Source organism: Phoxinus phoxinus (assembly GCF_949152265.1).
Source record: "Phoxinus phoxinus genome assembly, chromosome: 18".
NCBI lineage: Eukaryota > Metazoa > Chordata > Actinopteri > Cypriniformes > Leuciscidae > Phoxinus > Phoxinus phoxinus.
The window spans coordinates 30,658,180-30,679,788 of NC_136893.1; the positions used below are offsets into that span (position 1 = coordinate 30,658,180).

Sequence of the window (21,609 nt, forward strand, 5' to 3'; positions counted from 1 at the left end):
ACAGATCTGAATGTTCTGCTGTGATTTCGTCAAAGGTTTAATAGACACAGGAGAACCGTTGTCATTTAGGAATGAGATCGTGGGGGTGTTTGAATCGAGATAGCCATCTTTTAACGATTAATCGTGCAGCTCTAAAATATGCAGCTCCATGCCCATTATGATTTTTTTAAATTCAAATGAATCTTGAATCAGAATACCTTCCTCTTGCAGCATACTTCTCTTCTCTGATGACGAGGCAACCTGTCACTCACATGAGATCCACCAATAGCAAACCACAACCATCCAATCAATTCCCCACAGACACAATCAAGCCCCGCCCTGCATTTCTTCTTGTTCCTGAAGTGTTTACTAGGATATACGTCACATTAGAGAAGAAAAGACTATTGCAGCTTCTTTTCATGCCGACTTTAATAGTGTGATTAGTGTGTTCACTTCACACTGAAAATCCCAACAACACAAAAGTGCACTTTAAATACCCGGATAATGCATTTAATAAAATTGGACACTTCAAGTGCTCAATTGTCTCAGTGCTCCTTGCGTATCAGATGGAGAGGGGCTACCAGACTCACTCTGGATAACAAAACATTATAAACCTCATAGGGTTGACTATAGTGCATTTTATAAGTGTATACCATGTCATTTCAGTTACTGATAAAGTGCTTTTCTGCATTGTGTCTGTAAGCTGTCAGCCTCTGTTGCCCTGACCCAGCTCATATTAGTGTGAACTTATTAAATCAATCTGCAAAGAAGCTGTCAAACATCAACTACAGTGCATGCAACAATAGAGCCTGTGCCACTGGCTTGAATAGACATTATTGCTTAAATTTTTAAAGGTTGCTGACTTCTCAAATGGCACACACTCAGGATAGGCACTAAGAATGTAAATCGCTTTAGTCAACCAAGAGTTCAGGGTATGTGTGACAGTAAGTTAACCTGGTTTTCTGGAATAGCACCGATCACAGATACTGAACCAATCTGTTGCCAGCCATTCTTAGGCATCACAATCAAATCCACTGTGCAGTTTCTTATCTCATATGCACAAAATAAACAAAAACATGAAAAACAAGAGACTCGCTGACAGCAGGTTGAGACAAACGAACCTAGACCAGAGACAATGGAAACAAGAGGCATATATACACACACGGACTAATGACTAAACAACACACACCTCAAAGCAATGAACCAATAGGAATTCACATAAACCCAAGGAACCACATGACAAGATGACAGGAACAGGGAGTCACAAGACATAACATCTTCATCACTTTTCCACTGTGATTCCGTAAAACAAATTACTCTAATTACAAAAATAACCCACTTTGTATGCATAGTAGCTTAAAGTCCCCCTGTGGTAAAAATCCAGCTTTTAATGTTGTTTATATAGTATGTCTCTGTGTTTTTTTAAATATGCTTTAAAACAAACCATATACAAATTCATAAGTCGACACCATTGCTGAGTATTTTCTCCTTCAAACTGCAGTGAACTAAAGACAGTCTCAAAAACACGAAATTGCTGGCGTTTCTGACGTCACAAGCTAACTTGTAACCAATCAGATCAACGTGTGATCGTCAACCAGTGGATCTCTGAGCTGAGTGGAGGCGGGGCTCATTTGCATATTCATAGACCCATCCATCCATCCATCCATCCATCTTCTTCCGCTTATCCGGGGGCGGGTCAGGGGGCAGCAGTACCTCCCCAGGAAGGCGTCCAGGAGGCATCCGGAACAGATGCCCGAGCCACCTCAGCTGACCCCTCTCGATGTGGAGGAGCAGCAGCTCTACTCTGAGCTCCTCCCGAGTGACCGAGCTCCTCACCCTATCTCTAAGGGATCGCCCAGCCACCCTGCGGAGAAAGCTCATTTCGGCCGCCTGTATCCGGGATCTTGTCCTTTCGGTCAAAGTTAATGACCATAGGTGAGAGTAGGAACGTAGATTGACCGGTAAATCGAGAGATTCGCCTTGCGGCTCAGCTCTTTCTTCACCACGACAGACCGGTACATCGACCGCATTACTGCTGAAGCTGCACCGATCCGTCTGTCAATCTCCCGTTCCATCCTTCCCTCACTCGTGAACAAGACCCCAAGATACTTGAACTCCTCCACTTGAGGCAGGAAATCTCCACCAACCTGAAGTAGGCAAGCCACCTTTTTATGACTGAGGACCATGGCCTGGGATTCGGAGGTGCTGATTTTCATCCCAGCCGCTTTACACTCGGCTGCAAACCGTCCCAGTGCATGCTGAAGGTCCTGGTCTGATGGGGCCAACACGACAACATCATCTACAAAGAGCAGAGACGAAATCGTGTTGTTCCCAAACCAGACACCCTCCGGCCCCTGGCTGCGCCTAGAAATTCTGTCCATAAAAATTATGAACAGGACCGGCGACAAAGGGCAGCCCTGCCGGAGTCCAACATGCACCGGGAAGAAGTCTGACTTACTGCCGGCAATGCGAACCAAGCTCTTGCTTCGATCTAGGGCTGGGCGATTTTGCCCAAAAAAAAAACTTTGATTTTTAAAGAAAAATTCGAGTTTCGATTCGATTTTCGATTTTTTTTTCAATGCACTTAAAAAATGACTGCAGACATCAGATATAGTGTCAAAAGTGCAACTTTATTGCTGATTGTCCCAAATCCCAAAACAAAAAGTAAATGAGGCTCTGTCATTCAACAATAACAATTTCAAGCTTTAACCCAGGTTTAAGCAAAAGTGCAACAACTTCACAGTAGCTTAAATTTTCTGTTCAAGAAATCAGATAATTACAAATTTTGTAACATATAACATTACAATAAATAAAAAAAACTCTTCTCAGAATAGTGTGAATATAAAAAATTAAACATGCCTGTGGCAGACATATAGCCTGCTCAAAGAGTGAACAAATGTAAACTTTTATCTATAACAACAAAACACGTGCTTGTTAGATCTCTGAAACATTGTGCATGCTCATTCTAAACATTTTTTGCAAGAAAGATGAGCCTGTCCACAACCTCTGGCTTAAGGCAGGCCCGGTTGCAGGTAACTATTCCCCCACCCACACTAAATACCCTCTCTGAGGGGGCACTAGTGGCTGGAATAGAAAGATATTTTTTAGCCAGTAAGCTTAGCCTTGGGAAGTTGGGCTGATGCAGCTTCCACCATTCAAGAGGATCTGTGTCTGGCTCTATGTCTGGAATAAGCAAATATGTTGCAAGCTCAGTCTCAATTTTTGTTTTCTCAGATTGTGGGTGTGGCGTGGTGGATGGTGCACTGTTTTTAAAGAAGGCACCCAGAGTCATTTTCTTTTTTGGTGGGGTGTTCTCAGGAACAGCTGAGGGACCAGCTTCCTCTGTGGTAGAGATGCAGAGAGCAGAGATCTCAGACACCGCTCTATTTTTGACAACTTCCAGTTTGCTAGCATCAATGTATGTTGTACGGAACCTCGGGTCTAAAAGTGTGGCCATGTCCAAAAGTTCCTCTTTCTCCAAATCACAGTATTTACTTTCGAGGTAACGCATGATGTTAGCTTTGATTGTTTTTGTTAGCTCCAATTCTTCCTCCTCTGGCAGGAGGAGACTTGTTTTAAACAAATGCAGCACTGGTTTGATGCATGACACACTGACGTATGATTCCCCTGACAGTGCATCAGTGAAGTCCTGGAGAGGTTTCACTGCTTTGTTGGTGGCTTCTAATACTTCCAAATCTTGCCACGTGGGAACAAGATGACGCGTTTTCTTGTCCGCACCCAGGACACGAGTTATTACCTTCTCTTGCTCAAGAAAGCGCTCAATCATCTTTTGACGAGACCCCCAACGTGTTGGGGATTCTGAGATCAAAAGATGCTGGGGAAGTCCAAGCTCAGCCTGCAGCTCTGTCATGTCTCGCCTTTTTTTCCAGCTGTAGGAGAAGGCTGATACAGCTTTTTTGCAGACCCCTATGGCCCGATCGATCCTTTGATCCTTCACACCATTCTCTGTAATAAATGTGAAAAGATATATTTAGTATATTTTTTGTCACTCCAAACTATATATTTGATTACGTGAGTTTTCAAAATTGTTTTGTACTTTTATCACAATTTTAATAGCTGTAACAGTTTAATACATAATGTATAATGAATGCAGATTAAGGAAAAGTCAGGTTTAGTTATGTAAATATACTAAAATAAACTGTAAATATGAATTTATGTCTGTGTGTAAACCAGTTGAAATATATACCATGTTCTGGCTATTAAATTATTATTTTTGTCTCTCCAAACTATATATTAGATTACGTGAGTTTTCAAAATTGTTTTGTACTTTTATCACAATTTTAATAGCTGTAACACAGTTTAATACATAATGTATAATGAATGCAGATTAAGGAAAAGTCAGGTTTAGTTATGTAAATATTCTAAAATAAACTGTAAATATGAATTTATGTCTGTGTGTAAACCAGTTGAAATATATACCATGTTCTGGCTATTAAATTATGAGCAAACAGTACTTTATAATGTGCAAGTATGTGCACCTATTTATTCTTACACCAACTCTTACCTATAGCGTTGTGGAGTTTGTGGCCAAAACACTGCAAGCTGGGCCAGTTGTTGTCCTTAAGGGCTTTTATGATGTTTGTGCCACTATCAGTTGTCATGCAGACGAGTCGTTCCTCCGAAAGTCCCCAGGAGCTGAGAGCATCTTTTAAGCCATGGGCAATTATCTCACCAGTGTGGTTTTCGGGGAAATACGCTGTCTGAAGGCAGATGCTGCGCAGAGTCCAACTAATGTTGATGTAGTGAACCGTCAGACTCAGATATGGCTGCATCGTCCGGCTGGACCACAGGTCTGTTGTGGCCGAGTAAAACTGCATCTCCTCCAGCTCACTGCGGATCTTTTCCCGAGTTGTATTGTACAGGTGAGGCAGCGCTACATTGGCGAAATACTTGCGACTGGGGAGAACGTACCTCGCATCTAATACTTTAAGCATGTGATTAAAGCCTCGCTTTTCGACAGAATAAATTGGCAGCATGTCTGTGGCAATATAAAACGTGATCGCCTCTGTAATCGCTTTCCATCGCGCTCCGTTCTTATCATAAGGCACACAGTTTGTAAAGCTCTCAGGAAGTGTAGTTTGCTTTTTAGCAGGTGTGCTAGAGGAGCCGTTTTCGCTACGGAGCCGGCTGCACTTCTCCCATTCTTCGCGATGTTTATTCCTCAGGTGCTGGAAAAGATTTGTTGTACTGCTGCTTCCAGTAGCAACAGCCTTGAAACATATTTTGCAGCAAGGCTTCGTCTGTGTTTTGTCTGCTGCATCAAAACCAAACCAGTTCCAAATTACGGAATTACCTGTGCCTTTCTTTGGAAGTAACGTTAGTTCTCTGCTACACGATGCCATGTTGTTTTGACTGTGTTACGCGGGGCGGGGGCTGGCTCATATCGCGCTACGGTAACGCACAAGGACGAAACGCGGAAAAGTCCGAAAAAAATCGATAAATCGATAAAATCGATTTTTTGCCCAGCCCTACTTCGATCGTACAGGGACCAGACAGCCCTTAGCAAAGGACCCCGGACCCCATACTCCCGGAGCACCCTCCACAGGCCGCCACGAGGGACACAGTCGAATGCCTTCTCCAAATCCACAAAGCACATGTGGATTGGTTGGGCAAACTCCCATGAACCCTCCAGCACCCTGTAGAGGGTATAGAGCTGGTCCAGTGTTCCACGGCCCGGACGAAAACCGCACTGTTCCTCCTGAATCCGAGGTTCTACTATCGGCCGTATTCTCTTCTCCAGTACCCTGGCATAGACTTTCCCAGGGAGGCTGAGAAGTGTGATCCCCTGTAGTTGGAACACACCCTCTGGTCCCCCTTCTTAAAAAGAGGGACCACCACCCCGGTCTGCCATCCCAGAGGCACTGTCCCCGACTGCCACGCGATGCTGCAGAGGCGTGTCAGCCAAGACAGCCCCGCAACATCCAGAGACTTGAGGTACTCAGGGTGGATCTCATCCACCCCCGGTGCCTTGCCACCGAGGAGTTTTTTGACTACCCCGGTGACTTCAGCCCGGGTGATGGACGAGTCCACCTCTGAGACCTCAGCCTCTGCTTCCTCAATGGAAGACGTGACGGCGGGATTGAGGAGATCCTCAAAGTATTCCTTCCACCGTCCGACAACATCCCCAGTTGAGGTCAACAGCTGCCCACCTCCACTGTAAACAGCGTTGGTAGGGCACTGCTTCCCTCTCCTGAGTCGCCGGACGGTTTGCCAGAATCTCTTCGAGGCCAGCCGATAGTCCTTTTCCATGGCCTCACTGAACTCCTCCCAGGCCCAAGTTTTTGCCTCCACAACCACCCGGGCTGCAGTTCGCTTGGCCTGCCGGTACCCGTCAGCTGCCTCAGGAGTCCCACAAGCCAACCAGCCCCGATAAGACTCCTTCTTCAGCTTGACGGCATCCTTTACTTCCGGTGTCCACCACCGGGTTCGGGGATTGCCGCCTCGACAGGCACCGGAGACCTTACGGCCACAGCTCCGAGCGGCCGCTTCAACAATGGAGGTGGAGAACATGGTCCACTCAGACTCAATATCTCCAGCCTCCCTCGGGATCCAGTCGAAGCTCCGCCGGAGGTGGGAGTTGAAGATCTCTCTGAAAGGAGACTCGGTCAAACGTTCCCAGCAGACCCTTACAGTACGCTTGGGTCTGCCGAGTCTGTCCAGCTTCCTCTTCCGCCATCAGATCCAACTCACCACCAGGTGGTGATCAGTTGACAGCTCCGCCCCTCTCTTTACCCGAGTGTCCAAGACAAACGGCCGCAGGTCAGATGAAACGACCACAAAGTCGATCATCGACCTACGGCCTAGGGTGTCCTGGTAGCACGTGTACTGATGGACACCTTTATGCTTGAACATGGTGTTCGTTATGGACAAACTGTAACTAGCACAGAAGTCCAATAACTGAACACCGCTCGGGTTCAGATCAGGGGGGCCGTTCATCCCAATCACACCCCTCCAGGTAACACTGTCGTTGCCCACGTGGGCGTTGAAGTCCCCCAGTAGAACGACGGAGTCTCCAGTCGGAGCACTTTCCAGCACCCCTCCCAGAGACTCCAAGAAGGCCGGGTACTCTGCACTGCCGTTTGGCCCGTAGACACACACGACAGTGAGAGACCTATCCCCAACCCGTAGGCGCAGGGAAACGACCCTCTCGTTCACCGGGGTAAACTCCAACACATGGCGGCTGAGTTGGGGGGCTATGAGCAAACCCACACCAGCCCGCCGCCTCTCACCATGGGCAACTCCAGAGTGGTGAAGAGTCCATCCTCTCTCAAGGAGTGTGGTTGCAGAGCCTAAGCCGTGCGTAGAGGTGATTCCAACTATCTCTAGTTGGAACCTCTCAACCTCACGCACAATCTCAGGCTCCTTCCCCGCCAGCGAGGTGACGTTCCACGTCCCTAGAGCTAGTTTCCGTGTCCAGGGATCGGGTTGTCGAGGCCCCCGCCTTCGACTGCCGCCCGATCCTCTAAGCACCGGCCCCTTACGGCCCCTCGTGCAGGTGGTGAGCCCACGGGAAGGCGGCCCCACGTCGCTCCTTCGGGCTGAGCCCGGCCGGACCCCGTGGGGGGAGGCCCGGCCACCAGGCGCTCGCATACGAGCCCCAATCCCGGGCCTGGCTCAAGGGTGGGGACGCGGCTGCGCCATACCAGGCGACGTCACGGTCCTCGATTTGTTCTTCTTCATAAAGGGTTTTTTGAACTACTCTTAGTCTGACCCGTCGCCTAGGACCTGTTTGCCTTGGGAGACCCTACCAGGGGCATATAGCCCCGGACAACATAGCTCCTAGGGTCATTCGGGTACTCAAACCCCTCCACCACGTTAAGGTGGCAGTTCAAGGAGGGGTGCATGCTAAATGAGTCAAGGGTGTCGAGTTACACTCAAGCTATTTTAAGGCATGGAGAATTTTTTTAAGGAAAAAAAAAACATTTGTAATTTTGGTGATCAAAGATGTATTTTAAGGGATAAAAATATTGACTACAGGGTTTTAACAACATGAAAGTCAAACTCAGCAGAAATCGATTGCAAATCAAATCAAATCTTCAGTAAGAGGTGAGAGTTCAGTGCCAGGAATGTCCTCACCACAACTATAACCATAAAGACCATCTCTGAGAGAACAGCCGAGTCCTCACCAATATAACCATAAAGACCATCTCTGAGAGAACAGCCGAGTCCTCACCACAACTATAACCATAAAGACCATCTCTGAGAGAACAGCCGAGTCCTCACCACAACTATAACAATAAAAACCATCTCTGAGAGAACAGCAAAGTCCTCACCAAAACTATAACCATAAAGACCATCTCTGAGAGAACAGCCGAGTCCTCACCACAACTATAATCATAAAGATTATCTCTGAGAGAACAGCCGAGTCCTCACCACAACTATAATCATAAAGATTATCTCTGAGAGAACAGCCGAGTCCTCACCACAACTATAACCATAAAGACCATCTGTGAGAGAACAGCCGAGTCCTCACCACAACTATAACCATATAGACCATCTCTGAGAGAACAGCAAAGTCCTCACCAAAACTATAACCATAAAGACCATCTCTGAGAGAACAGCCGAGCCCTCACCACAACTATAACCATAAAGACCATCTCTGAGAGAACACCCGAGCCCTCACCACAACTATAACCATAAAGACCATCTCTGAGAGTCCTCACCACAACTATAACCATAAAGACCATCTCTGAGAGAACAGCCGAGCCGAGCCACAACTATAACCATAAAGACCATCTCTGAGAGAACAGCCGAGTCCTCACCACAACTATAACCATAAAGACCATCTCTGAGAGAACAGCAAAGTCCTCACCACAACTATAACCATAAAGACCATCTCTGAGAGAACAGCCGAGCCGAGCCACAACTATAACCATAAAGACCATCTCTGAGAGAACAGCCGAGTCCTCACCACAACTATAACCATAAAGACCATCTCTGAGAGAACAGCAAAGTCCTCACCACAACTATAACCATAAAGACCATCTCTGAGAGAACAGCCGAGCCGAGCCACAACTATATGCGTTTTTCTTCTAGAAACATCCTTGTCTGCCTGATACACTGCCCTCTGGTGGACAGAACTAATGCTAATACAGTTATGATTATAGTTATTGTTATAGTTTTCCTTCTTGGTGTGAACAGGCCTTTAGAGTGTCAGCTGACTCAGCACTGGATGAGGAGCGGGTCACATGACCTGCCAGCGGGCGGCAGCTGACCACTTCTGTGCTAGTGTCAGGAAGCATCGATGTATGGCAGCAGATTTTGTGTTTTGCGCTCCTCCCACTCCAGCTCAGAGGAATAACAATATTTGTTATTGTACATCTGTTCATATGGCTTTAATCTTTTACACGTTCAACGTTTTAGCTCAAAAGCTGCTCACTGTCATTTAATCGAGATAAACTTCCTAAAAACGCTCAATGTAAAAACTGTTCAGGTCACTTACTTAAAAACATTTTTGTAAACCCGTTGCCTTACATTTATTAATTAAATAAACTTAATTAAAAAAAAAATAAGTTATGTGAACTTGACAATTCCACATTACTTAATTTTTTTTCAATTAAGTAATGTATTTACTTAATTTGAAGGCAACGGGTTTCCTAAATTGTTTTAAGTTAAGTCAACTGATAATGTGTTGCAGTGTGTGTGTGGAAGTTTATCACTTGCAGTTAAGTGGGAGTCCGTTCAACCTGATCTCTCCCGTGACAATCTCACCATCACACACCAGTTCGACACGGCAGATCCGTTTGAGCTCCACAGTCCCTCTTAAAGCAGACTGTTGACACACACTGCTGTTTACTGAGAGATCCCTGGTCCATTATATAGTTTGTCTACACCACTTCAGGCAAACAATAACATCTGAGAGTGAAGCGAGGATGCGGCTTGAAGTCATGTTTTAATGCACCGCACACGGCGAAGGCAAGTCACTTCAGGAGGAGGCTGCACTGATGTTGCTACAGTGGCATGATCTAACGGTTCGAGTGGATGAGGATAATCTATCTAATCTAACATAAAAAAACTATGTTTAAATAAAAATGTAAAAATGCAGAATGTTTCCTGTGATGGGCAGGTTTAGGGATAGGGGCAGTGTGTGTGTGTGTGTGTGTGTGTGTGTGTGTGTGTGTGTGTGTGTGTGTGTGTGTGTGTGTGTGTGTGTGTTCAGACTCTTACTGTAGTCTGCAGGTGAGCAGGTGTGCGTGTGTGTGTGTGTGTGTGTGTGTGCGTGCGCTCAGACTCTTACTGTAGTCTGCAGGTGTGTGTGTGTGTGTGTGTGTGTGTGTGCGTGCGCTCAGACTCTTACTGTAGTCTGCAGGTGAGTGTGTGTGTGTGTGTGTGTTCAGACTCACTGTAGTCTGCAGGTGTGTGTGTGTGTGTGTGTGTGTGTGTGTGTGTGTGTGTGTGTGTGTGTGTGTGTGTGTGTGTGTGTGTGTGTGTGTGTGTGTGCGCTCAGACTCTTACTGTAGTCTGCAGGTGAGTGTGTGTGTGTGTGTGTGTGTGTGTGTGTGTGTGTGTGTGTGTGTGTGTGTGCGCGCTCAGACTCTTACTGTAGTCTGCAGGTGAGTGTGTGTGTGTGTGTGTGTGTGTGTGTGTGTGTGTGTGTGTGTGTGTGTGTGTGTGTGTGTGTGTGTGTGCGCGCTCAGACTCTTACTGTAGTCTGCAGGTGTAAGTGTGTGTGTGTGTGTGTGTGTGTGTGTGTGTGTGTGTGTGTGTGTGTGTGTGTGTGTGTGTGTGTTCAGACTCACTGTAGTCTGCAGGTGAGCAGGTGTGTGTGCTGCTCGTGCCTCAGGCGGCTGTTCTCGACGCACAGCTCGGACACGCGCTGCTCCAGCACCGCGATGCGGCGCTTCTGCAGCTCCAGCAACGCTTGCTGGCTCTGGATGATCGCGCTGAGCTCCTTCAGGAAGCCCGCAGCGCTCGCCGGAGTCTCGGCCATCGCCTCGGAGTCCTCACTCCCGCACTGCCCGGAGTCCCGCGTGAGAGAGACGCCCGCGTCCCGCGCTCAGACGCTCCTGTCAAACACTGACTCTGCGTCTCACTAAAGCTTATATTTCCATCACAGTTCTGGAAGGAGTTAATGGTTCAAAAGAGAATATTAAATCCCTTACACCAGAATGCACTTCAATAATGACGCAGTAGGCTATCACCCTGATTAAACCGCATGCGACGCGACGCAACAACGCTGCTGTCAACACTGCAAATAAACCTGCCGCACGCGTCTTTGATTGGTCGACTAGCTGTCTACGTCACGCTTGCAGTGCTGCAGCTTCATTCATTTGGAGATCAGACGAGGATAAATCCCAAATATCCCACATGTCCCGTTTCAAAGTCCAACTTACACGCGCACGTGTTCGCCACATGATGTCGCCAAGACACAACGAGAGCATATATCGTGTTTTTGTGTCAATGGGCTTTATGCACAGCTGCACTACTTCCTGAACTTTAGCCAGCTCCTGTTCCTGGCCGTTTCTCAATACCAAGTACGCAAACTTCGGACTTGCGTCCTTGGTAGTTCAGACTTGCCAAGTTCGACTAGGAGAACGAACTCCCGAGGACGAGAGGACGCAAGTCCGGTTATTCTGCAAATGGGACAGCGGCGTTCTTGATCGCGTCACTCAGCGCGCTCTGGCTACTCCGGTTATCTCTTTATGTATATTTTAGGCAACAATAAAACGAAATATGGTATAAAACAACACTCTGCCTTTTTTCATTAAAAAAAAAATCTTAAACACATTATGGCCACACAAATGTGGTTCAGGCAACGTGTACATTGATTATCTTCACTGCATAACAACACGAAATAAAACGCAACCCTGCTTCTTTTTGCTTTCATTTTAAAAATATTAAACATTATTGAACATTAAAACTGACATTTAATAAACAGACGGGGTTGTGTCATTTTATTTTATTATACATGTACAGTGAAGAGAATGTATAATAAAATAAATATAAAAAATATTATATATATTTTAAAATATATAGCCTAAAATAAAATTACACAACCCTGACTCTTTTTGTTAAATGTCCGTTTTAATGATCTGATATCCAGTATAAAAGTATAAAAGTATAAGTAAATAAAAATAAATAAAGCAAACAATTCAGTCAAACATAAGTCAGCTTAAAATAGCCTATAGATAGCTCAAGTTAAATAGCCTAAATATATAAAATTATGAAACTTCACTTTGCCCTCAGCCAAAACGATTTGCCATGGAACAAATTATAGATTAATGAGACCAAAGATCGCCCGTTAGATATACACAAGACGAATTATATCTCATGTTTAACCACTAGACTAGAGACACCAGAGCCAGCGGCAGACACCAGAAGCACTAGCCGAGGTAAGGCTGTTCCAGTCTATGGTGAACGCCCGGTGATCGCCTGGATCTCACAACTCCGAAAAAGTCAGATACATTTTTTAAATAGGCGCTATCTTTATAAATAAACCACAGATTTGAGCTTTAAACAACTACATTCTCGACTGAAACACTCTTAGAATTACATTTCGTGACACGATAACAGTAGTATTTTGATATTACGCGGGTTTTCTCCTCTGCCATTGACGCTTGCTGGTGGGACGAGATGCATTCTGGGATACCTGTCTGTCTCAAGTTTGCACAAGTCACCTCTACATGCATCCTCGGTAAAAGGGGCGGATCAAGAACACATCCGGGGATTTGAACTGGACTTGGCTAGATGTGAACTTTTGAATTGGGACAGTACTTGGGCAGCGACTGATGACGTTTCACAAGTCCACAAGAACACAAGTACAGACAAGAACGCATATTGAGAAACGGCCCCTGTCTGCCATTATTGGACAAACTCATTAATCCAGGTGTGTCTGATTATTGTTGTTGGTCAGACACACCTGGATTAATCAGTTTGTCCAATAATGGCAGACAGGAAGAGGAGCTGGCTAAAGTTCAGGAAGTAGTGCATAAAGCCCATTATGGCAAAAATAGAATAAAAGCAACATAAAATCGCTTTAAAACAGCTGACGGAAAGCAAAAACGAAGGCATTACATAAATGTCATTTATAATGTTAAAGTTTGTATTTTACGTTAAATGCAGACTTGCCGACATCTTAAAAGTGGCGTCGATGATGACGCGTCTCACTGAGCACTTCAGCCTAGTTTTTCTACTTTATATAGTTTATACTTTACTAGTTTATATAGTTAAAGCTGATATTGATACTCGATGCTCATTTGGCCAATAGCTAGCCTACACACAGAAACGGTAGCCTATCATTTATTCTGGGCATGTTTCTACTGAACAACTTTGGGAAAATATGGACATTTATTAAAGATAATATCCAGCAAGATATTTCCACAACTTTAAAATACATAATTTTTTGGATACTTTGATCCTGACCCTACTAAAAAAATAATGCTTTGTTATAAATGTAATCTATCTTCTTTGCTAATTTATGTCCATAAATGTAAGTTTATCAACAACAAACCATTTTTTAAAAAGGGTTTAAAATGTATCTTAAGACAATTACATCTTCAGGAAATAAGAAAACAAGCGAGAACGAATTCAATTTGTAAGGACTTTAATTTAAACAATGTAACTGATGTATAGATTAATATAGATTAACCTTCGTGTTATTTTTTTTAACCTCCGGGCGGAGCAGGCGACCCTCCGGGCGGTGCAGGCGCGACCCTCCGGGCGGTGCAGGCGACCCTCCGGGCGGAGCAGGCGCGACCCTCCGGGCGGTGCAGGCGACCCTCCGGGCGGAGCAGGCGACCCTCCGGGCGGTGCAGGCGACCCTTCGGGCGGTGCAGGCGCGACCCTCCGGGCGGTGCAGGCGACCCTCCGGGCGGAGCAGGCGACCCTCCGGGCGGTGCAGGCGACCCTTCGGGCGGACCAGGCGAGACCCTTTCGTGCGGAGCAGGCGACCCTTCGGGCGGTGCAGGCGACCCTTCGGGCGGTGCAGGCGACCCTCCGGGCGGAGCAGGCGACCCTCCGGGCGGAGCAGGCGACCCTCCGGGCGGAGCAGGCGACCCTCCGGGCGGAGCAGGCGACCCTTCGGGCGGTGCAGGCGACCCTTCGGGCGGTGCAGGCGACCCTCCGGGCGGAGCAGGCGACCCTTCGGGCGGTGCAGGCGACCCTTCGGGCGGTGCAGGCGACCCTCCGGGCGGAGCAGGCGACCCTCCGGGCGGAGCAGGCGACCCTCCGGGCGGAGCAGGCGACCCTCCGGGCGGAGCAGGCGACCCTCCGGGCGGTGCAGGCGACCCTTCGGGCGGACCAGGCGAGACCCTTTCGTGCGGAGCAGGCGACCCTTCGGGCGGTGCAGGCGACCCTTCGGGCGGTGCAGGCGACCCTCCGGGCGGAGCAGGCGACCCTCCGGGCGGAGCAGGCGACCCTCCGGGCGGAGCAGGCGACCCTCCGGGCGGAGCAGGCGACCCTTCGGGCGGTGCAGGCGACCCTTCGGGCGGTGCAGGCGACCCTCCGGGCGGAGCAGGCGACCCTTCGGGCGGTGCAGGCGACCCTTCGGGCGGTGCAGGCGACCCTCCGGGCGGAGCAGGCGACCCTCCGGGCGGAGCAGGCGACCCTCCGGGCGGAGCAGGCGACCCTCCGGGCGGAGCAGGCGACCCTCCGGGCGGTGCAGGCGACCCTTCGGGCGGACCAGGCGAGACCCTTTCGTGCGGAGCAGGCGACCCTTCGGGCGGTGCAGGCGACCCTTCGGGCGGTGCAGGCGACCCTTCGGGCGGTGCAGGCGAGACCCTTCGGGCGGAGCAGGCGAGACCCTTCGGGCGGAGCAGGCGAGACCCTTTCGTGCGGAGCAGGCGACCCTTCGGGCGGTGCAGGCGGTGCAGACGACCCTCCGGGACGTGATGTGACGGAATGAGGGTCTGGTGTGATGTGCTGGTGAGCGGTGTTAGCACTGGAGTTGGGCTAGAGTGGACATGATGTGAAGTGGACATGATGTGGCTCAGGTTTAGAGGATACCATGGGCCTGCAAGGTTCCTCATCCGCAAAGCCCACAGTAAATGATGAGCTGCTCAGTAAAAGGGCAACGTCAATATATTGAACTAAAGTCCATTGAGGGGTATTTTCAGGCATGAGGTAATTAAGAAGGTCATTCAGTCCATGGCGAAAAATGTCCAGCGTCATTAAAGTCCATCCCATGGCAAAGCTCACAAAACTCAACTCGAGTTTCAACTAACGTGATCCTCAATCAGACGGTTACCTTGGCGGAGGCTGAAGATACACACTGCTGGATCAACGGAGGGTCTGGATCTTGCTCGGCTGCTGGATCTGTGCATGGTGACGTTTTCTGTTACGAACTGCTCCGAGGCACGAAGGTTGAGATCCAAATTCAGCTTTGATTAAGGGGCAATCCAGACACGTAATCCAATATACAGGCAATGGGTCAAAACACAGGTAGGCAGTCCAAACAAACAAACAAACAAACAAAACAGGCAGGGGTCAGAGACAAAAGAGTAGTGATGTGACATTTGAACCGAGGCGTCGGAGCTTGTGTAGAGAAAAAATGGGCGTGCCAGATGAAGCCGCGATTCGAGGCTTGTGTTGTTAACGAGAAAATCACGTGACTCATGACAAACGAGGCCTCGGTTTGTGTGGATACGTCATCGGTTCGTTCTGAGTGTCGCTTCCAGATAAAGGGGGTTCGAAACTCGCGCCACCTTGTGGGTGTTGGCAGGAGTAGTAGAAGCATGTGTAGTAGTGTCAGAGTAAGAGAGTTAGCTCTCATTGTCATCATTATTGTGTCATATATAGTAGTAGTAGTATCCTTTATTTCAGACTCATGGTCCATCCATACAAAAAGAGTAATAAATAACACATAATACAAATACAAATACACAACACAAAGTTACAAATGACTCGTTTTAAAAAAAAGACACTTATACCAGTGTTCCCAAAACTGGGACGTGCAGCGTGTGGTACTGTACCTAACATTCACCAGCACCACAACAACTTGATTTGCAGAATCATTCAGTCGACAAATGAACCTAAACATCTCTTTTCGCAGGACAAAGCAGTGTGTCCACTCTGTTGCTCACAAACAACTCACTCGCACAAGTTGATCTGGGCTTTTTTAGTAGCATCCTCAGAGCGTCATTGAAAGCTACTTGCAATTTCTGGAGACTAGCTTTTTTATAGTTCAGCCACAGATGTGCAGTGTACAAAGGCGAACAGTATGCTTTAAATAGGGTCAACTTGACTCCAGCAGTGCAGCAACCAAATTTGCGTACCAGAACATTTGCCCGCACATACAGCATACGGCACTGACGATTAATATCATTGTCATCTGTAAGCTGATCTGTAATCAGGTGACCAAGATATTTCACTTTACTGCAGACATTAAGAACATTACCTGCAAGCCTAAAAACAGGAAAAGTTAAATGTCTGTCTTCTGTGGTTCTGCAAATCATGATAACACTTTTTGAATCATTGTACTTTACATCATGTTCTTCCCCAAACACAGAGCATATGCGCATATGTGCTAGGGCTGTATATTATTGAATTATATCAGGTTAGAATAGTTATAGTAAATTGTTATTATTAATTATAGTAGCTATATTATAGGGAGTAGCTATATTATTAATATATTAATTAGATAAGATTATTTGGATTGGATTTTTGGATCTGGACTGGACTGCTTTTTGATTCGGATTGCCCTTTTTTATGTGTTTGCTTGTTGTTACTTTTCCTGGTAATGGAGCCAGCAAGTAAGAGGAAATCCTCCCCTGTCTGGGCTCAACAGAAGCATCAGTATCCTCATTTATTCCCGCTGGCACTGGCATTTTTATGTTCCCCTGAATCCTCTGTTCCTTGTGAAAGGATATTTTCCAAGGCTGGAGAGGTTTTGTCCAAGTAGAGGAATTGTCTAAGCCCCAACACACTTGAAAAAAATCTGTTTCTCAATAAAAATCAATGGTAATCCTACCTTCACCCATGCACCCCAAACTGCAAACTCCTCTATACCCACAACACTGCACTAAAATTTTAACCATTCACGGCACAAAACTTTCCAGAAACAATTCTTAACTTTTTCCACCCCATATTCTGTTGCAGTTTACTTTATTACACTCCCTCCAACATAAGCACTGCACTCGTTTCACTTTTGTTGTTCATACTGGCACTATCCAAACAATTTATGAATAATTAATTAATTGTGTGTGTGACAGTTGTGTCTGCACAAGTAAATTCAGTCAAAGAAAGATACATATTGTATTTTATACCCAGGCAATGGACACATGTCTGCTCGTGTACTTGTATTATTGCAAATGAAAGGTTACATATATTACAGTGAGAAGAAAATACATAAATAAATGAAATGGGGGATCGGGATACGGACATCATAAGTCTGCTCAGGTCATTGGTTCAGAATTACTTAATTTGTCTGCTATATCATTGCACAGTAGCTAGGTGTCACTAGTGAGCAATAATGAATGAAGCTTCGAGTAATGAACCTTTAGGTGAAGCAATGGGCTGCAAGGTCTCAGTGGTTCAGGAAGCCTCATTTTGCCATCACTACAAAAGAGTAATCCACAGAACAGGCAAGAAATCCACAAACCAAGAGACATGAAACCAGTGAAAACACTCAGAAATGCAGTGCAACAACACACACAACTTCACAGTGAAGGAATGAGTGAACATAGGCTGAGACTAACAGGGTAATGAGACACAGGTAAATGCAATCAGTGCTGATGAGTCCGGGCAGTGAGTTCTGGGAAATGTAGTTTGTGAGGGAGTGATAATAGTCTGATGTGGAGCGCCCTCTGGTGGCTCTCACGGGCACTCCAGCTGCTGACCGCTACAGTAAGAATGAGCCTTTCTTCAACCTTTTTCTTGAAGAAGTAAAACTCTAATATCTGATTCTGATTGTTGATTTTTCTAATAAAAAAAGCTGTAAAAACTGTGAATCTTTTGAAAAAGGTACAGTATTTTCCTGCTCCCTGGCATGTTGTCATTCTGTATATTTTTGTGTTCACAGGTCGAATGTCCACACTGTCCAGTTATTTCCCAGAACGAGGTGGGAAGGCTCATTAGATGCTTTTGACCTGTATAATGGATTATTTGTATATCAATGCCTCAACGGCCCAGTCAAATATGGCAGTATTTTCAGTATTTATAATACTGTCTCTTTGAAATAACTCCCTCTTAATCTGATATGATGCACAGACACACAGTAGTGGATTAAACACTTGAAGGCCCTAAAGCTGCAGTGTGAAGATCCGATGGCCTAGAGGAGTACAAACTAAATGCCGAAAGAAGAAGAAGAGGAAGAGGAAGAAGAAAACTAGTAACCAATAGGGTTATAGGAAAACATAGTGCCCTGAAAATCCTCCAATGCCGAGGATCAAGCTTGAAGCCTCATAGACACATGCCTTGTCCAAATACACACACTTGTGGTCTTGGCCACTTGTGTGTGGAGAGTGTGTGACAGGAAGGGAGTGCGCAAGACTGTCCATGTCTTAAAAAGTGCAGTGCTCTTAATGCACACTAAACCCATCGGAAGCGCATCCCATCATGCACTGCGTTCGGGAACTCATGTGCCCCAAAACTAGAGATGTCGAGGAAAACATTCCACTGTGATTTAAATGAATTAGATACATATAATTTTGTAGTAAAAACATGTTGTGCTGCTGCTCCACATAGAGGAGTATGGTGTGTGTAGGCTTATTTGGTACAACATTTGCAACTGTTTTTATCACTTACAAGCACTACAATTTTTAATTTGTGTCTTCTGTTAGTTACACAGCGACTACTGAACAGACATGGAGAAGTTTAAAATGCAACATATTTTTAATAAATAACAGCTCTGTAAACACTTTATTTTGCAAGACTATAGTGTGTGTCCCATCGAGTGATCAAAAGTCCAGCACACACTTGCCGTCTTTACGCCTAACGTTACTTGAACACTTGAGAGAAATACGTCATGTAAGTAGACAAGTGGTCAGTGCAAAGAGCGCAAGTGTGTGTTTGGACAGGGCCACAGACTCAGGGTCAGCTTCGAGACTCGAGGAATGAGACGCGGCCCAGATGAACGACAGCAGCACTTCCTCCTCCGCGCCATCGGGTGGCAGTGCGCTGGCCAGTGTGTGTGTGAGTGAGTGTGTGTGAGAGTGTGTGAGTGAGTGAACGGAGAAGAACGCAGACACTTCACCGGGCTGAGTTAGGAAACGTGGCCTTAGCGAGTCGAGCGGATATCAATGAGAAACACACTCTGCAGTGAGACACACACACACTCAGCTGTGAGACACACACACACACACACACACACACACACACTCAGTAGTTGACTCAGCGCAGACTGATATCTAGGGTCTCCGGATCATGGCTGATGTGGAGCAGAGCGTGCCGGGGCCGGACGGGGCCAGTAACGGCTCTGACGCGGTGAACGGGACCGCGGGCCGGTTCGTGTCCAGCGCCGAGGGCACCGCTCTGGCGTACGGGAGTCTGCTGCTCATGGCCCTGCTGCCCATCTTCTTCGGGGCCCTGCGCTCGGTGGGCTGCTCCAAAGGCAAGGTGAGACCCTGTCCCTGTCAGGTGATGTGTGGAGACGAGTGTTTACACCTGTACAGTGTGTGCATGATGTGTGCAGACCCAGTTCTGCGGTCGGGTCATCGGAGTCCGAGCTGCTGCTGTTATGATGATCTACAGGCCCACTGCCATATGTCACCAGTACATGACCGTGTCACATTCATAATCGCATCCACTGGTGCCTCGTGTGTGCTTACTGGGAACCTTATTTACTTGCCACTGCCAGTGTAATTATGTCGTTTCATCCAAACCTGTGTGATTATTCTGATCCTTCTGAAGCCATCATCTAACTATGAGAACAGAGAACAGAGCTGCTGCAGATCCTCGTCTCGGGTAGAGAAGCTGCGGTTTCCCATCCGCAGAGTTAGTGCAGATTCATATTTTCTTTAAAAAAAATAACTTAATAATACAAATAAAAATCTTCTTTTCTTCCATTGATTTTTTCCCCCCATAAAATGTAAAAAGACAGATATATAATAAGTAAAAAATAAACACATTTCAAACAAGAGCACAAATAAATGCAGTATAATCGAGATACACACGCGTTAGCTCTCAGGTCAGGTGTGCTGTTCTGCTAACGCTTGAGCACTGGCTGTCAGAAACATGACGGATTAAATATAATGAAAATGTAATATGCACCAGTATATTCATTTAGCAAAATGCTTTATTTTTCTAGCTGAGTATTGTGTATAGTCACTGAACGGCTTTCTGAGGTGTGTGTGTAACAGTGTTTATGCGCTGTTGTGTTGCTGTGGTTGAGATGATGCAGATGTCAATCATCTCTACTGTTGATGTTTATTACTGTCACTACAGTAGAAGAGCAGAACAGATCATGTGCCGATCTGTCACCACACACACACACACACACGACACTGAATCTAAATATAATTGCTTTAATGATATATATTAGCGACAGAACTTGCCATACATCCAAAACCGTGTGTGTGTGTGTGTGTGTGTGTGTGTGTGTGTGTGTGTGTGTGTGTGTTAGGGTCACCACGGACTAGATTTTCCCGGTCTACTAGCACAATATTAATGTGATTACTTGCATCTACGGTACGTCTGCTGGGGAGTGCGTTGGTCTGGTTTGTTTCTGAGAAGGAATATTATACATTGTTCTACATTACAGAGGAAAACTGAACCATAATAATGGGTTATAAAATATAAATGAGATGCGCCTAATAATAGCGCACGGTTATCTAGGTTAGCGAGTGAGAGAAGTGTGTGATATTAGGCCCGTGCAGGGATGTGTGTGTCAGAGGAGCATGTTGAGGAACCATCACCACCTCACGGAGTGTGTGTCGCTGCGCTGCGGTCTTCAATCTCTCGTCAGGGTTTATGAGTGAATACTCCCAAACTCTCGTGACCTCTGTGGGATCTGTGAGCGGCACATCTCTAAACATGTCTGTCAAAGTCAGTGATGAGAAACACGTCTCTGGAAGGGAATTATAAGTACTTTTGGTGTCTTCGTCATATCTATTTAAATGTTAAAGCTACAGAACTTAAATGACACCAGGTCATTAGCAACACGTACATGAGTGTGACCTTTGACCTGTGACCTGTACGTGATCCGCTGCGAGGAGATCCACTAACTCCGCGAGCGCTACTCGAGCGATACACTTCTGGACTGACGGAGGGAATGTAGAATTAGGAAATAAATGATATGCTAAAGGTTTGTTGCACTAAGTGGACTGTGTGTATGTTGTGATTATGACAGGATCTCTCTCTCTCTGTGTGTGTGTGTGTGTGTGTGTGTGTCAGAATGCTTCAGATATGCCTGAGACCATCACGAGCAGAGATGCCGCTCGCTTCCCCATCATCGCCAGCTGCACACTCTTCGGCCTCTACCTCTTCTTCAAGGTGACGTGTGTGTGTGTGTGTGTGTGTGTGTGTGTGTGTGTGTGTGTCTGAGTGCAGGGCTCCAGACTAACTTTTTTCCCTAGGAGCACAGTGGCCCCCAACTGAAAATTTTAGGGGCACAACAAGAAAATTTAGGAGCACACACCGTAAATCAACATACTAACCAAATATTCACATTTCTACTAATTTCCAGTGTATTACTAATAAATATTTAGATAATAGATGCAGAAATTACAATGCCTT

At 46.4% G+C, this 21,609-nt stretch overlaps 3 protein-coding genes across 5 annotated transcripts in view; 1 reads left to right on the forward strand and 2 right to left on the reverse strand.

Annotated features, from left to right (window-relative positions):
- LOC306986209 (uncharacterized protein) overlaps nucleotides 1-11,347 on the reverse strand; it is a 72,931-nt gene extending 61,584 nt beyond the window's left edge. For both annotated transcript variants that reach the window (XM_079589205.1, XM_079589206.1), the window contains exon 1: nucleotides 10,740-11,347. In XM_079589205.1, the coding sequence (XP_079445331.1) occupies nucleotides 10,740-10,930 (191 nt within the window). In that variant the 5' untranslated portion in view covers nucleotides 10,931-11,347. The remainder of the gene's footprint in view (nucleotides 1-10,739) is intronic.
- LOC306985986 (E3 SUMO-protein ligase ZBED1-like) lies at nucleotides 2,654-5,342 on the reverse strand (the record flags this gene model as incomplete). Its single annotated transcript, XM_079588818.1, has 2 exons — nucleotides 2,654-3,945; nucleotides 4,505-5,342. 2 exons carry the CDS (start codon nucleotides 5,340-5,342, stop codon nucleotides 2,945-2,947), a joined length of 1,839 nt encoding a protein of 612 aa, XP_079444944.1. The 3' UTR covers nucleotides 2,654-2,944.
- A 7,516-nt stretch (nucleotides 11,348-18,863) lies between the features above and the next one.
- Nucleotides 18,864-21,609, forward strand: part of hm13 (histocompatibility (minor) 13) — a 10,554-nt gene continuing 7,808 nt past the window's right edge. The window contains exons 1-2 of one of the 2 annotated variants that reach the window (XM_079587880.1): nucleotides 18,864-19,491; nucleotides 21,268-21,366. In XM_079587880.1, the coding sequence (XP_079444006.1) occupies nucleotides 19,300-19,491; nucleotides 21,268-21,366 (291 nt within the window). In that variant the 5' untranslated portion in view covers nucleotides 18,864-19,299. The remainder of the gene's footprint in view (nucleotides 19,492-21,267; nucleotides 21,367-21,609) is intronic. The other variant, XM_079587881.1, reaches the window with a different exon arrangement.